This window comes from Capricornis sumatraensis, chromosome 14 (genome assembly GCF_032405125.1).
Source record: "Capricornis sumatraensis isolate serow.1 chromosome 14, serow.2, whole genome shotgun sequence".
Taxonomy (NCBI): Eukaryota; Metazoa; Chordata; class Mammalia; order Artiodactyla; family Bovidae; genus Capricornis; species Capricornis sumatraensis.
Window position 1 is genome coordinate 47,484,803 of NC_091082.1, and position 17,642 is coordinate 47,502,444.

The window sequence follows — 17,642 nt, forward strand, 5'->3', positions numbered from 1 at the left end:
CACCTTTTCCCTGATAGTTGATGATTACTCTGTAATACAATGCTTTCTAGCCCGTAGTATATAACCCAAGAGAAAATTTTCTTGAGCATTATTCGTGTTACATTTCAAGATTTGTATGTATATATACGTGGGTAGAAGTGTAGTGGACTTTTTCGTAATTTTGTTAAACTCTAAAATCATTTGTGGGTTTCTACATAGACAATTTTTTGTTAGTAAGAACAGCTCTAGTTCATTTTAATCCTTGTACTTTTTTCTTCTTGTTTTCTCTTATCTCTTCTTTAGAGCTATACAGTGATGCAGTAGGACTGGTGATAGTAGCCGTTTCCCTGTCTTGTTGATTTTAAGGGATTGATTTCTGTATTTTACCATTAAGTGTGACATTCATGAATAATTTTTTTATGGTTTGTTACCATGATGAAAAGATTTTATACTTTTCTAAAGAAATTTTGGGACTAAAGGATGATGAAGTGAGGTAAAGAAGTCTCAAGTTGCAGAGTTGCATCTGACTCTGAATTTGTGACACATAATTGTGGTTCCAAGTAAAGTTCTTCCAACTTGCCTTTTTTTTTTTGTTAGTTGAGGTTTGAAAGTTATTTGCATATTCTAAGTACAAGTTCTTTATCAGAGACAGGCTTTGCAAATATTTTCTCCCAATCCATTACTTGTTTTCTCATTCTCTTAAAAAAGATACCTTTTAAAGAGCAGAATTTGTTAAAGCCCTGTTTACCTGTTTTTTCTTTGCTACGGAAACTTTGCCTAACCCAGAGTCACAAAGATTGTTTGTCTATGTTTCCTTTTGAAATTTCTATATTTTTAGTTTTACATTTGGTTTATGATCTATTGTAAATCCTATGTGTTGCAGTGCCATAAATTATGGATTAAAGTGCTTTTTTGTGAGGGCTAGGGGATTGAGAAACATGAATATTCCTTTCTTCCAGCATCATTTGTTGAAAAGACTATCTTTTCTCCCCTGAATTTTCTTTGCACTTATTTTAAGTCAATTTGCCATATACACGTGGCTATGTTTCTGGGCTTCTCTTCTGTTTTGTTCATCTACTTGTCTATGTTTTTGGTTATACTACACTGTTGTGATGGCTAGCTATATAGGAATTCTTGAAACCAGATAGCGTGAATCCTCCAACTTTGCACTTCCTTTCCAAAATTGTTTTGGCTAATCTGGATTTGACTAACACAGATTTTAGAATCAATTTTTCAGTTGCTACCAGAAACAAACAAAAACCTGTTTGGATATTGATTGGGATTATGTTGAATTTATAGATCAATTTGGAGAGTTGACGTTTTAATTGTCTTAAGTCCTCAGTCCCATGAACACAGTATTTATTTAGTTCTTTATTAATTTTAATATTTCCCTCTATATTTGCTGTTTGCTTTCTATGTAAATCTATGTTTTATGAAAGATTGTTTAAGTACTTTTTAAATAATCTTGTGTACCATTAGCACTATTGGAAGTAAATCTTGATTAGAAGTGTTAACCAGTATCATAAATTTAATAATTTGTCCTTTAAAACTGTCTACAGTTTATCAGTGTTTATCAAATGTGAGTCAAAAGAAATAGTTTAATGACTCACATTCAGCATTTTAAAAAGATGAAATAGGATAGAAAGTACCACAGTGGATCACAGTGAGGAAAGTAAGTGAAATGTTTTGTTACAGTTTTATACATCCACCTACTCTCACCCCCACTCACCCCCATACATAGTTAAGACTTAAAACTTATTTAAATGTAAAGTTGAAATATTTAACTTGAGAATCATAAATGGCTATGTAGATATTTCATATAAGATCCTAAATTAAAGTGTTAGATTTCCTTGACTTCCTGCTGCCTTCTTTTCCTTCTTCCAAAATTTGCTAGTAAGTACACATTTTCAGTAGTATGCTTAGTGTAGGTTCATGACCATGAGCATATTGCATAAGCTTCTATAATATGCATGTAAGTGATACTTTAAATAAAGACATGTTGGTTCATTATAAGTTTCTAAAATTCTGATAGATGGATGTTCTTGATGAATTTCTTTTCACTGGTGATAACCTAGCTTTGATTAGATGATCCATTGTCATTTTTTGACTGTGTGACTTCCTGAGTTTCAACCTGTCATGCTCTGAAATAGAACTTTTAAAACCTTCTTGGTATGAGCCTGCTTTGTATCCAGAAACATTCTTGAAAAAATTTGCAATGTGTCTTTGTGTTGACTGCTTTGGTTTAGAAAAATCACACTTGACAAAATGACAATTTTGCAGATAGCTGGTTATATACTGTTTTACACATATAGAGCCCACATTAACTTGAGAAGTAGTTTATTAGAATTTGCTAGGCAATATTCTACATGGTAGCAGTGAATAGCAAAAGGTGTTTTTGTTTGCTCAGGTCGAGGAGGAAGGTTGAATAGTCTTAATTAGATTCTTAAGGGTTTTAGATGTTTTTAAAATTTTTGGTCCAGATTTATAATATTCGTTCATTAAGAGCTACCTATTTAAATGTCACTCTGCCTTGAGGAATTTACAGTTTTTCTAGGTTATTTTATTTGAATTTATAATGAAGCTAATGTGTACATGAAACAAAAAGGAAAATATTTATTTCTTCCTTTATTATAGGATCAGCGGCAAACTGAAGCCATCCAATTGCTGCAAGCACAGCTGACCAACATGACACAGCTTGTTTCAAATTTATCAACAACAGTAGCAGAATTAAAACATGAGGTAATTGTTATTGATGGTACTGTAGGAAACAGTGTCATAAAGGTTGGCTTCATATCTAAGAACTTTAATACAAGAAGATTGTCATTTATGGAGAACTTTTTCAGAAAACCAGAATATGGTAGTTTAAAGTTATGGAAATACATTAATTATTATAATACTTTGGAAAACATGGCTTTCATAGCTTAGGTCTTACCTACAGTACAGTTATAAAGCAATTCTATTAGGCCTTTTGAAAACCATTGGTAGTTGTAATATATACTTCATTTTCAGTTCAGAAAGGCTTATTATTACGTTGCTTGCTGCTGCTCAGTTGTGTCCAACTCTGCGACTCCATGAACTAGAGCCCACTAGGCTCCTCTGTCCATGGGATTTTTTAGACTAGACTGGAGTGAGTTGCCATATCCTCCTCCAGGGGATCTTCCCAACCCAGGGATTGAACCTGTGTCTCTTGCGTTTCCTGCATTGGCAGGTGGATTCTTTTATTTACCACTGAGCCACCTGGGAAGCCCTATTAAGCTGCTTAATGAAACAAACTTTTCATTGATTTAGGAACCATTTATTGCAATACAAGTGTGTGTCAGGCATGAACTGTCCAATCCTTGGTTTAAGCATACAGCAGTCAGTAGCCCCTGGTAGAGAATGACACGTTTATGTGTGGACTGGTGGCACTCTAAGTGTTGCTGCTTTAGCTCAAGTGGTGTTGAAAGGCATACCTGAGGAAGTGGTGTTAGAACTGAGTGCTCAAGAGAAGTTAGCATCCACACAGAGCTTGGGGTCAGAACAAGCCTGTTAGTAGCGGAAGTAGGACAAAGGGCCTGTGCTTAAAAACAGTGTAATGTTTTTGGGGTCGGAAAGAAGGCTGGTGTGCAATACATGACAGACATCATTCCACGTTCGTTCATGGAGAGCTACCTCATCCCCGGATTCTGTAATTTGCACTGTGGCCTAGCATTCTTGTGGGTTTATGCACTTAGCCCATGAAGCCAAGTGCATAGTTTCTAATGTTTTGCTTGATAATTAATTTTGCAACAAAGATCTTAATTCACCAAAAAAAAAAGGAAGAATAAAGCTGGTGTAGCTGGACCAGAGTGAATGTGAGAGGTGAGGGTAAGAAATGAGTTCAGGAAATCGGCAGAGACCTGATCATGTAGCCCTTTGTAGGCAGCTTAGAGTTTGAATTTTATTCTCATCATTGCAAGTCATTGGGAAGTATTAAGTAAAGAAGTAACGTGGATCATTTCATCAACAACACTTTGAGAAATCCCTGCTTGTTGTTCTGTGGAAAATTGCTTCTTAGAAGACCATCTAGACCACAAGTAGGGAGGAGACCAATTAAGGAAATAATTGATTGAAATAACCTGAATGAGGTGATGTTGGCTTGGTTTAGGATTTTAGGAGTGGGGAATAGTGTGGAGTTGCTAAACTTAGGATATATTTAAGAGAGAGAAGGACAAGCTTGTTGGGAATTTGGATGTAGGTCATAAGGAATTAAGGGTGATCCTTAGGCTTAAATCACTGGGTAATGGGTGGTTTAGTTTTGTATGAGAAAGACAGGTGGGAGCATTTTTTTTTCTCACTCCAAAGGATAGTACAAATGATAAAAAATGAAATATATGTGGCAGAATGTAAGATTGGAGAACATAGGTGAAAGGCATACGTGTGTTCATCGTACTATTTTTAAAACTTCCATGGGTTTGAAAATTTTTAAAGAATGAGAGGGGGAAGGAAGAAAAAGGAAAACGTTGCCTTTGTAGTACATTTTCAAAGGACTTGCCTTGCATTTATGATTTTGAAGAACTTTGAAAAAAATGTTTAAATGGTTTGTCCTTTGAACTTTAGATTTCTGTGTTTTTCCCTAATATGATTTTCAAATTGTTATTAAGCTCTCCTCTCATCTCAGGTTTCAGATCGACAGAGCTATCTTGTCATATCTTTGGTTCTCTGTGTTATCTTGGGACTGATGCTTTGTATGCAGCGTTGTCGAAACACTTCTCAATTTGATGGAGATTATATTTCAAAACTTCCTAAAAGTAATCAGTATCCAAGCCCTAAAAGGTAAGTCAGCATTATTTCACAATTTTCCTCTTATTTGAGAAACTTGAGCAAGTGAAAGATGCTGAGATAATTTCTTTCCCCATATGATTATCTTGAAACCAAAATGTTAAAAACTTGGAACTAGTGAGAGGGTCCTGTGCCTAGAAGGTTCTGTAGACTCTCATAGAGAAAACACTAAGTACATAAAAAACCCATGTAATGGTTGTGAAAGATACTTCAGTGTGGAATTCAAAGGGGGAGGAGGAGAATAGGTATTTTAATATAGCACCTTTTAGAGAAAAATTGGTGAATTTTTTTTTACATGTGTTATCTATAACTGGAGTGTTACCTTAGAGATAAGTCCTATATGGCATGTACAGTTTTCTAGCATTCACGTAACTCCAAATACAGAGTAAATTATATGTATTTTACTCATCATTCCCAATGTTGATTTTTCTTAATGTTAGGTGTTTTTCTTCCTATGATGATATGAGTTTGAAAAGGAGAACTTCATTTCCACTCATCAGATCCAAGTCTCTACAGTTAACTGGGAAAGAAGGTAGATTTTTGTGCATATGTAACATGTATATAGAAAAGTGAATCTAGCTTCCTTCTAGAACAAGTATAATGTCAATGTTGTGTTGGAGACCGTCCGCAACCGAACAGTGGGTGTGCGTGGCCTTTGTTTGTGCGGTGTCAAAGCCACTACCATTTCCACACTTTATCTTTGTTCCTAAAAGCCCAGAGGGTGGAGCGGAGGGGGGCTTAGTTTAATTAGCCATTAATTAGCCATTGATAGCCTGTTTGCACATGCTCCTGTTTAGAAGTATTTCTTTTTAGAAAGGGGTGTTTGAGAAAGTTCAGCAGATATGGAAAACCTGAATGCTTCCATAGTATCCTGTGCTTATCTGCCTCCTCTTCCTATACAGGTAGGACCCCTTTTGTCTCTAGGACTGTGAGGCACTTTATGAAAAATAAATCTTTTTCTATTTTACAGTCCAAGGTCTATAATAGTATTCCATAATCTAATGCTTGATGAATACTTAAATTTAATAAATGAATGAATGTGTACTGAGTGGCTTTCATGTATCAATACTTTTTAATAATTGGTACTATAATTAGTGCTTACTGAGACATATCTTCATAGCAATATTAAAATAACTAAATTAATTGTATATTTCAGCTAATGCTTTCTTAATAATCATTGGATTCTCTTTCTTTAGGATTTAGTAGCTGAGTAGTGTGTTTCGATTGATTAAATCATTCAGGCAATCATTCCTGTGCTGCTCTGGTTTACTGTTACTATGAAACTTTACGGACTTAATCTATTACATGTGTGTTTACTTAAAACTAGTAAATTTCTTCCTACTTCCTGCTCTTTTCTTTTCTTTTTTTCTTTTGGCTGATATGTCTTTTTATAATTGAGTTTTTTTTAAGGAAGTATAATTTGTACAGGATTTTATACTTAATCATTTATAAAGTTTGGTGGATTTTCACAAACCACACATAACTGTGTGACCATCACCCAGATTAAGAAGTACAGCATTATCTAGCACCCCAGAAACTTCCTTGTGCTCCTTAGTCATTACCCATTTCCTCTCAGTAGAGTCACTGCATATTTTGATATTGTGAGATTCACCATGTCGTTGAGTATAGTTAGTGTTGCCTTATGCAAACATACTATTCGTTATTTGTTTCCATTGGATTATTTTCCTGCATACACACATCTGTTGGGTATATAGCAGAAATGGAATTGCTGGATCATAAGATTCTGTCTACTCCACTTTAGTAAATACTACCACACAGTTTGCCAAGAATGTTGTGTGATCATTCAGCTGTTTTTTAGAGTTCCATTTGTTCCACATCCATATTAAGATTTAACATTTAGTATTGTTGATCTTTTAGCTGTATTTGTGTGATTATGAAATACCAATATGTTGAGGTGTTTTTCCTTCTCAGCATTTCTAATCCCATTCTAAATTAGTTGAAAGCCTGACTGTTTCTCTTCTTTTGTACCTGATAGTAATATTACTTATATTTTAAACAACTGTATCATCTTGGTTCATCTTTATAATTTAAAAAGTTGAGTGCAATAGTCAGGAAACTAATTCTGATTCTGCTATTCATTAATTCATTTCTTCTCCTAATTTGAATTAAATATCTTCTTATGACATTTACTATTGTCTACTTTGATTTTAGCCATCTTTGTACTTGCCTTATTTTTAATTCCAAACTCTATAAGAAGGGGTCCATTTCTTATTTTGTTTTCTTATTGTAGTAAAAAAAAATATATACAACATAAAATTTACCATCTTGAAATTTAAGTTTCTCTTAGAAATTTAATTACTATATATATTATATACTTTAGTAATGTTTAGTATGTTCACAGTGATGTGAAACAAATCTCCAGAAGTTTTTCATTTTGTAAATCTGGAACACTGTATATATTAAACAACTACCTTTTTTCCCCTTCCTCCCAGCCTCTGGTCACCATCAGTGTGTTTTCTGTTCTTGTGAATTTGAATACTTCAGATACCTTATATAAGTGAAATCATATATTATTCATCTTTCTCTGACTGAGTTATTTCACTTAGCATAATGTCCTCAAGTTTCATCTATGTTGTAACATGTGACAGGATTTCTTTTTAAAGACTGAATAATATTATGTTGTACAGATAGATACTATACTTTGTTTATACATCTGTTGATGGGCACTTGGGTTGCTTCTGCCTCTTGGCTATTGTGAAATAATCCTGCTGTGAACATGAGTGTGCAAATATATCTTTAAGTCCTTGCTTTCAGTTCTGGATATGTAGTTGACCCTTGAACAGTGCTGGAGTTAGGGCCACCGAATCTGTACAGTTGAAAATACATGTATAATTTATAGTTAGCTCTCCATAGCCATGGTTCCTCCATTTTCGAGGTTCTGCATCCCTGGAGTCAGCCAACCACATATTATGTAGTACTGTAGTATTTATTGTTGAAAAAAAATCCACATATAAATAGACTGACATATCCATGTATAAGTAGACTTCAAACCCATGTTGTTAGAGGGTCAGCTGTGTACTCAAGCGTGATTGCTGAATCTTACGGTAGTTCTGTTTTTTTGAGGAACCTTTACAGTGTTTTCCATAGTGCTTGCACCATTTTACAATTCCACCAACAGTGCATAGTGGTTCCAGATTTCTCCACATCCTCACCAATACTTGTTTTCTGTTTTGATAGTAGCCATCCTGATGGGTGTGTGGTGATACCTCGTTTGGCTTTTGATTTGTGTTTCTTTGACGATTAGTGATGTTGATCATCTTTTCATATGCTTGTTGGCCATTTGTAAATCATCTTTGACGAAATGTCTATTCAAATCCTTTGCTCATTTTTAAACCAGGTTATTTTTGGCTTAATTGTAGGAGTTCTGTATATTCTGGATATTAATCCTGCATCAAGTATATGATTCACAGATACTTTCTTCCATTTTGTAGGTTGCATTTTCACTCTGATGATTTTGTCCTATGATGGACAAAAACTTGTTAAGTTTGATGTAGTCCTCTTAGTCTGTTTTTGCTTTTGTTGCTTATACTTTAACTAGCACATCCAAGAAATCATTGCCAAGGCCAGTGTTATAAAGTTTTTATAACTTTTTGGAAAAAGAAATTTTGTAACACTGTGGCCTTGGATGTGACATTTAAAGTACAAGCAACAAAAGCGAAAACAAAGAGGACTGCATCTATTTTGAGTTAATTTTTGTATATGATGTAGGATAAGGGTTCAACTTCATTCTTTCGCATGTGGCTATCCAGCTTTCTAGCACTGTTCGTTGAAGAGACTGTTCATTCCCCGTTGAATGGTCTTGGCACCCTTGTTGAAGGTTATTTGACCGTTTGTGTGAAGGATTATTTCTGGACTGTTTTATCCCCCCTTGTTGTTCTGTATGTCTGTCTTTATACCAGTACTGTTTTGACTACTGTGTTTGAAATCAGGCAGTGTGAGTCCTGTAACTTTTTCTTTTTCACAATTGCTTTGCCTGTTTAAGGTACTTGGGATTTGATATGAATTTTAAGATGCATTTCATTAAAAAAAGAAAGCTATTGGAATTTTGATAGGGCTTATGCTTAATCTGTAGATCGTTTTGGTAGTATATGGACATCTGACAATATGAAGTCTTCCAGTCACGAACATGAGATATTGTTCAGTTTGTTTGTACCTTCTTTAATTTCTTTCATCAGTGTTTTATAGATTATACTTAGATTTGCATCTCTGACTTTTGTTGACCATCCAAGTAGACCTAAACTGTTTTGATTTTTGTAATACATTTTTGTTGTGAAATATGTGAAATACCAAAACTTGCATAAAACTGAAATGTACAACATGCAGAGTAATTATAAAGTGAACACCTGTGTAACTAACACCCAGATCAAGAAATAGAGTAAGACCAGCACTTTTGGTATTGCTTTTTGTAGAAGTAACTATCTTGATTTTTTTAATTAGTTGTCATCTTCATTTTCATAAGTTTTACCATCAGGATTTGTGTTCCTCAGCAATATAATTGGATTTTTGTCTGGTTTTGAGCTTTTGATAAATGAAATTCATATATACTCTTTCTGCCTTCTTTCCTTCAGCATTCTATTTGTAAGGTTCATGTACATAATTGTACTTCATTTTCAATATTGTATAGTATTTCAGTAACTGACTAAATTACAATGTAAGTTATCCATTCTGCTGTGTTATTTACAGTTTGGAGCTATTACATATAATGCTGGTGTAAACATTCCCTTTGTTTGTATATAGGCAGAGAGTTGCATAAGTTTCTCTAGGAATATTTTTGTTGTTGTGTTGCTAAGTCATTTCCTATACTTTTGCAAGCCCATGGATTCTTGCAAGCCTACCAGTCTCCTCTATCCATGGGACTTCCCAAACAAGAGTACTGGAGTGGGTTACCATTTCCATCTCGGGTGGAGGGAGTGGGGGATGGAATCTTTCTGCCCCAGGAGTTGAAGCTGCCTGCTTGGCAGGCTTATTCTTTACCGCTGAGCCACCTGGGAAGCCCCCTCTAGGAATATTACCTAGATGTAAAATTGCTGGATTGTAGAGTATGCTAATCTATAAGTTACAAGATAATGGCATACTTTTCCAAAGTGGTCATATCAGTTTATCCTTCCGCCAGTACCATGAGAATTTCCATTTTCTACACTTTTGCCAGCGCACAGTCAGAATGTCAAGTTTTAAAGTGTGTGTTAAGCTCATTTCAGTTATAATTTGCATTTACCTGATTACTATTGAAGTTGAGCATGCTAGCTTAGGCCTTTTAATCATTTGACTTTCCTGGACATTGAAATTTTTGCCTGTTCTTTTATTTGGTTATTTATCTCTTTCTTGTTGGCTTACAGTTATTTTTAAAATTTGTATCCTAATTGTTAGTTCGTTAATGTTGCAGATAATCTTATTTCACTCTTGAGGCTATTTATTTTCTTTTACATGGAGTCTTTTTAAATAAGAAAAAGAAGCTCTTAATTTTAATTTAATCAGACTTATGGAATTTTTTTCCTGGTGTGGTTAGTGCTTCTTCTGTGTTGTTTAAACAGATTTTTTTTTTTTTTTTTTTTTTTACTGTTTATGGATGATATTCTCTTATAGTTCTAGTGTTTGGTTTTTATTTTTAGATTTCTAAGATACCTGGAATTGATTTTTTTGTATGTGGTTTTTAGGTAGGGAATTCATTGTAAAATTTGTATGAAATTCAGTTGTTTTAGGTTGCTCGGCCATTACTGGGTCTTTGTTTCCATGTAAATTTAGAATCATTTATTAAGTATTTCATTGAAAAATTATTAGGCTTTTGGTTGATTACATTGACTCCACATACCAATTTGGGAAGAACATAGCATCTCTGTGTACTCCAAAAAGTCAAACTTTTGAAAGTTTTATTTCTAGAATATTTTTTGATGCTGTTGAAAATTGCGTTTTGTGTGTGTTTGTGTTTATTCCTGGTATGTAGAAACGCAGTGGATTTTGGTGCTATTGACATTTGCCATATTCTTTGATTCTCTGCTTGCTGGATCTTCAGATAGAGGAGTGTTAAAGTCTCCAGCTATAATAGTAGGTTCATCTGTTTCTCCTTGTAGTTCTACCAGTTTTTGCCACATGTATTCTGCCATTCTGTGAGATGCATGCACATTAAAGATTGTTATGCTTTTTGGGTAATGGACCCCTTTATCATCATGAAATATCCCTCTTTATCCTGAATAAATTTCCTTGCTCTGAAGTTTGCTCTCTCTGAAATTAATATGCCATTCCTGCTTTCTTTTGATTTGTGTTAGCATGGTATATCTTTTTTCATCCCTGTACCTTTAATCTATATGTATCTTTATATTTAAAGTGGACTTCTTATGAGCAACATATGGTTGAATCTTGTTGTTTGATCCACTTTTACAGTCTTATAAATTGGTGTATTTAGGCCATTAAAGTTTAAAATGATTGGATATTTATCCACCTATATTTGCTATATTTGTTACTGTTTTGTGTTTGTTGCCCTCATTCTTTATTCCTATTACTATCTTCCACGTATTTTCTGTCTTTTGTGGTTTTAACTGAGCATATTATATGGTTTCATTTTTTTCCTTTCATAGCATATGTTAAATTATGACTTTTTTTTTAGGGTCCCAGAGTTTACAGTATACATTTACAGCTAATACAAGTCCACTTTCAAATAACACTATATTACTCTAGAGGTAGTACATATATTTTATAATAACAAAATATTTCTGATTCCTCCCTTCCATCTCTTGTATCAGTGCTGTGATTCTTTTTATTTTTACCTAATCTTGTCTATTTACATAAGCATACTCAATTACTGTTGCCATTATTTTTTTGAACAAATTGTTATGTTATGGATTAAGAATAAGAAAAGTGAAAGTTTTTATTGTCTGGTGCTCTTCCTTTCTTTATGCAGAGCTGGGTTTCTGACCGACCTTATTTTCCTCCTTTCTAAAGAACTGCTTTTTAACATTACTTGTAAAGCAGGTCTGTTGGCAATTTTAGGTCCTCAATTTTAGCTTAGATCTTTGATTTTTTTGAAATTTGTATATGATATGCCTGGTTGTAGTATTTTGGGCATTTGTCCTGCTTGTTGTTCTCAGTTTCCTAGAGCTGTGGTTTCTGTCGGATGTCAATTTGAGAAGATTCTGTCATTATTACTTAAAATATTGCATCTATTCCTTTCTCCTGTCCTTACCCTCCTGTATTCTCATTACTTGTATGTACACCTTTTGTAGTCGTCCCATGGTTTTTGGATAGTCTGTTCTTTTTTTTTTTTTTAAGTCTTTTTTCTCTTTGTATTTTAGATTTGGAAATTTCTATTGTCATATTCTCAAGTTTAGTGATTCTTTACTCAGTCTATTAATGAACCCAGAGGCATTCTTCAGTTTTGTTCCTGTGTTTGATCTCTATCTAGCATTTTTTAAACTCCTTTTTAGAATTTTTCTGCTTATATTATCCATCTGTTCTTGCATGTTGTCTGCTTTTTTTCAATTTACATCCTTAATGTATTTTTTTTAAATTCCTGATCTAATAATAATGTCAACATTTCTGTCATATCTAACTCTGGTTCTGATGCTTATTTAGTCTTTTCAAGCTGTGTTTACCCCTTTTAAAATGCCTTGTAATTTTCTGTTGAAAGAGGAATGTAATGTACAGGTCATCTCTAATTTATGATGATTTGACTTAATTTTTCAACTTTATGATTGTGTGAAAACAACGTGCATTCAGTAGAAACTGTACTTCGGTTGTTGATGTCTCCCTGGCTAATAATATGCAGTATGAGTCCATGTTTCTAGACAGTGGTGGCAAGGTCTCTGGGCAAAAATGACTTGTGTTTCACTTGACGGGTCTGGATTACTGCTTTTCCTTCAGTTGTGGCCTGGGATTACTTACTTACTTAGTCTTGACAGCCTAATTAAGTGCTGTTGATGCTGCTGCTAAGTTGCTTCAGTCATGTTCAACTCTGTGTGACCCCATAGATGGCAGCCCACCAGGCTCCCCTGTCCCTGGGATTCTCCAGGCAAGAACACTGGAGTGGGTTGCCATTTCCTTCTCCAGTGCATAAAAGTGAAAAGTGAAAGTGAAGTCGCTCAGTCATGTCCAACTCTTCGCGACCCCATGGACTGCAGCCTACCAGGCTCCTCTGTCCATGGGATTTTCCAGGCAAGAGTACTTGAGTGGGAAGTATTGTTAGTGACTTACAAAAAACATTCATATTTAATTGCTTTTAGTGGAAAATTTGATCTGAAAACCATTAGCAATCATTCCTAGAAGTAGACATCGTGTTTTTTTAAAAACAATTTGAATGAGATTAGTAATCTAGTAGAAATGACTGTTTAAAGGAATCATTGGATATTTTTATATATTTGATGACTTTCTCAACAAGTTTCTAAGATATAATGTGAAAAATGATAATTCATTGAATCATGTTGTTAGTAAATTTCTGGCACATGAAGTTTATTATACATTTATTACTTACAGACTTCGCCTGCATCAAACCATAAATCATTTACTTTTAGTAGGTTGAATAGGACTAAAATCTCATAGCCCCTCTTTTATATGTACATTTATCTTGTCAGTAAAGCTGTCTTGAATGTGATTAAAGTAATGAAACCTTAGAAACTTAGTATTTCTGATTTTCTTATCGTACCAGAGTGTTCTGGTATTGATCACAAGAAATCATAGTTTTGATCACAGCAAATCATAGTAATAAACTGTTAGGAAAAACTTGTTAAACTTCTTTTGTGTGTATGTTCCTTGAACTGAATTTCATACTATGTGCTTGTTGCACATAATTAACCCATAATTGCAACACAGTGTGGAGTTTAGTCTTTTAGAAAAATATTCATATGATCTGTAAGTTTGGTATTAGCTTATCTGGTAATGTTATTTTTCTTATCAAGTTCAGAGGGTAGAGGCTTTCCAGGTGGCTCAGTGGTAAAGAATCCACCCACAAATGCAGGAAATACTGATTCTGTCCCCAAGATAGAAGATCCACTCTAGTATTCTTGCCTGGGAAATCCCATGGACAGAGAAACCTGGTGAGCTATAGTCCATGGGGTTGCAAAAAAGTCGGACACGATTTAGCGACTAAACAACAAGAGGGTAGAGCTGGTCCAAACAAGGATCTTTACTGTGTTGGCTGATAGCCAGCTGTTAGTTAAAAACCTAAGGTATTCAGTGATGACCAGTCAAGCTCAGAATAAGAATGGTGCCCTCTTCTACCTTGTTGCTTTAGGCTTACTAATTTCAAATGCATAAATATGTGTTTTAACCTGTTACAAATATAAATTCATTGGTTCTGTTATGAAAATAATCATAAATGGATAATAGTTATAGCATTTAATCATAGTATAATCTACTTTACATTTTATATCTGCCTTTTTGTTTTCTCTTACAGTAGATCCAAGTGATTTGTACATTGTAGAACCCCTCAAGTTTTCTCCAGAAAAAAAGGTAATCCTTTGTTTCCTTTCAAGTGTATTGGTGTGTTATGTGGATGTAGATGAAGAAATAGGTGAAAGTTTCACTATAACCTTTACTGGTCCTTAAACTTATTATTTTCAATAATGATAATGATTTGTTTACAGGGTCTGCAAACTGTGGCCCATAGGCCATATATGGCCTGTTTTATTATGATCCTGGAACCATTTTTAAAGGGTTATAAAATAAAAGTGAGTATGTAGGAGAGAGAGTATGTGACCTGAAAAGCCTAAAATACTTACTGTCTGGCTTTTACAGAAAAAACTTGCTGACCCCTTGTTGATAGTCATTCCTATTATCAGTGCATGTCAGGCAGTGTGTATACCTATTCCTGTAATCCTCTTATCAACCTGAAAATGATACTTTCCCCATTTTTTAAGTGAGAAAACTGAAACTCAGAATTTGTATCTTCTTTAAATGACGCATTAAAGAGGTGGCAAAAATCAAAATATACTTAGACATTTTTGGTTACAAAGTGTGAGCTTTTCTCATTTTGCCTCTGAAAGTAAGTTGTATTTACTAGAGGTCCAGGTAGCTCAGTGGTAAAGAATCTGCCTGCCAATGCAGGAGACGCAGGTTCTATCCCTAGGTGAGGAAGATTCCTTGGAGAAGGAAATGGCCACCCACTACAGTATTCTTGCCTGGAAAATCTCATGGAGTGAGGAGTCCATGATGTCACAAAAGAGTTGGGCACAACTTAGCAACTAAGCAAACAACGTTTGTCTCTAGGCTAAAGAACTTGACCGTTAAAACCAAATAGCCTAGGATTCAATCCTAACTTGGCCACTTACTGCCATGTAACTTGGACAGGGAATCAAACTTATGAACCTCGGTTTTCTCATTTGGTAGTCAAGGACAAAATGCTCACCTTTCAGGGTTAGTAAGATACACATGAAAGCAACTGGAAGAATATATGGCATATAATAAGCATTCAGATACCTAATCTATATTCAGAGGTGACAGATAAATGAAGAATTTGGTTGAGTAGTATTACAAAGTGGAAAGGTAGTTATGGTAGTACCTGTATAGAAAATAACAGTGTGTTTTGCTGTTTATAATACTTTCACTTTCCACCAGGAGGTGGCACTTTATTCCAGCAGCTCAGCTGTCTGAATGTTTGATTAGGTAACTATCAGAGGTCTAATTCCTACCCTTTCTTTTACTTGTGTTAAAGAAGAAACGCTGCAAGTACAAAACTGAAAAAATTGAGACCATAAAGCCAGCTGATCCATTGCACCCTGTAGCCAATGGAGACATAAAAGGAAGAAAACCTTTTACAAACCAGAGAGATTTTTCTAATATGGGAGAAGTTTATCACTCTTCTTATAAGGGTCCTCCATCTGAAGGAAGCTCAGAAACTTCATCACAGTCAGAAGAGTCTTATTTTTGTGGCATTTCAGCTTGCACAAGTCTGTGCAATGGACAGTCCCAAAAGACAAAAACTGAGAAGAGGGCTTTGAAACGAAGGCGATCTAAAGTCCAAGACCAAGGAAAATTGATAAAAACTTTGATACAGACTAAGTCAGGATCACTGCCGAGCCTGCATGACATAATCAAAGGAAACAAAGAGATCACCGTGGGAACATTTGGTGTTACAGCAGTCTCGGGACATATCTAAAATTAATCGAACTTTTCATATTGGAGACTTTTCGTTGTTCTTTGAAGAACAGTCTGTGGTATTTGAAGGGTATGGGGAGGGAGAACATATAAATGGGAAAAGTATTCAGAAATTATGGTTTCTGCCTTTTTAAAAAGTAGGTGGGATTATGTCAATCTTGGTTAATGAGCTGGAGTTTTATAAGACTGCAAGGACAATGATAGACATTTTATAAAGATGTTTTTTCACAGATTAATTACTGGGACAAAAGTAATTTGGAAGCCCAGTTCCTTGGGTGGGATAGGAATGAAAGCCTAAACCTCTTCCTTTAGCTTTGTTCCTATTTCTTGCACCTTCCCATATTTATGTGCCTTTGTCTATTTATAATGCCACTGGAAGAGGAGGGAGAACTTTTTCTGTCATTTGATTTCTTTTATAACTTTGTTAGTTTTTGAAGCTGCAAACACTACAAGGCTTTAAAGTGATCTGCGCCTGGCGTTCAGTAAAGATCAGTAAAGAGAGTGTAAAGATCCTAAAGACTTGGCCAGGTAGGCTTTTGTTTAGCAAACTCACCTGAAACAGACACTTGATGGAATTTTTAGGTCTATTCTTTTAGGTAAGTGGTGATACTTTTAATATTATTTTCAGTTAACTTATTCACACTAGTTTCCTTTGGTTACTAATTCAGCGAGAGGAAAAAGCAACTACATAATTTTTTTCTTCAAATGATTGGTATTTGCAAATAATTTTTTTTTAATAAATTCACGTGTTAAACACATTTAGCCACCTTTAAGGGTTTCCTTTAGCTATGTTACATTTTAAACAATCACAATAAGCACTAATCCTCGTGACTTTGAGATCATTGTTTTCTCTTACAAATGGAAAATTTGAAAGTTTGTCCAGTGAGTCTAGGCCTCATAATCACTGCCTATGTACATATGCACAGAACCAGCTAGTGAGTTTGTCAAGCCTTGTCTAATTGGTCAAGTCTAAAGGGATTATTACTCCTTGGTGTTTGCTTTGTATTGGCTACAAATGTGCAGATATACATGTGTGTTGTCAATGTGTTTGTATTCATTTTGTCTCTTTTCTTTAAAAATAATTGGCAGTGACTTTGAATCAAATGATTTCTAAGTATGTGTTTATACAGTAATGGAGTAAAAGTGGAAAGTTTCTTTTTGAAAGGGAGAGAATTCACTGTTCTGTGTTGTAAGATTTAAGTTATAAGTTATTGAGCACTTTTAGTAATAACTGTTTTAAACTTGTCTAATACCTTATGGGGGTATTGTTCGTAATGTGACTTATTTAAAGCCTCTTTTGTTTGTTTAAGTTGCTGCTTTACGTTAACAGTATGTTTTAGATGATTTACATTTTTTTCCAGTCTGTACAATTAGCCATTCAGAGCAAGAGGGCCTGATTGTATGGAAACCCATTGAAAAAAGGTCCAGATGAGAGCAGAGGTAGAGCGGGAAGTTACACCGTCTGTGTGCAGCATCCAGGGTTGTGGAAAGAAGACTTTTAATAATGTAACTACGGAGCTGTAGTGCCATTAGAAACTGTGAATTTCCAAATAAATCTGAACACTTGTCTTTATTAATTACTGGCTCTTCTGTTCTTTGAAGGAGAACTTACAAACAATACTCTGAACATAGATTTGTTTTTAAAATTAAAATTTTTTAAATGAATTTTTAAACATAAATACAGCAGCATCTTGTTAAATACTTGGTTACATTCAGCCAACTACAAACTGATTGAACTTTCACATAAATATTTTGTTCCC

General features: G+C 34.6%; 1 protein-coding gene across 1 annotated transcript in view; it reads left to right on the top strand.

Moving 5' to 3' along the window:
• SUCO (SUN domain containing ossification factor) overlaps nucleotides 1–17,423 on the top strand; it is an 89,677-nt gene extending 72,254 nt beyond the window's left edge. The window contains exons 20-24 of the mRNA XM_068985733.1: nucleotides 2,614–2,718; nucleotides 4,619–4,773; nucleotides 5,220–5,311; nucleotides 14,183–14,238; nucleotides 15,440–17,423. Of these exons, the coding sequence (XP_068841834.1) occupies nucleotides 2,614–2,718; nucleotides 4,619–4,773; nucleotides 5,220–5,311; nucleotides 14,183–14,238; nucleotides 15,440–15,883 (852 nt within the window). The 3' untranslated portion in view covers nucleotides 15,884–17,423. The remainder of the gene's footprint in view (nucleotides 1–2,613; nucleotides 2,719–4,618; nucleotides 4,774–5,219; nucleotides 5,312–14,182; nucleotides 14,239–15,439) is intronic.
• Nucleotides 17,424–17,642: the final 219 nt, after the last annotated feature.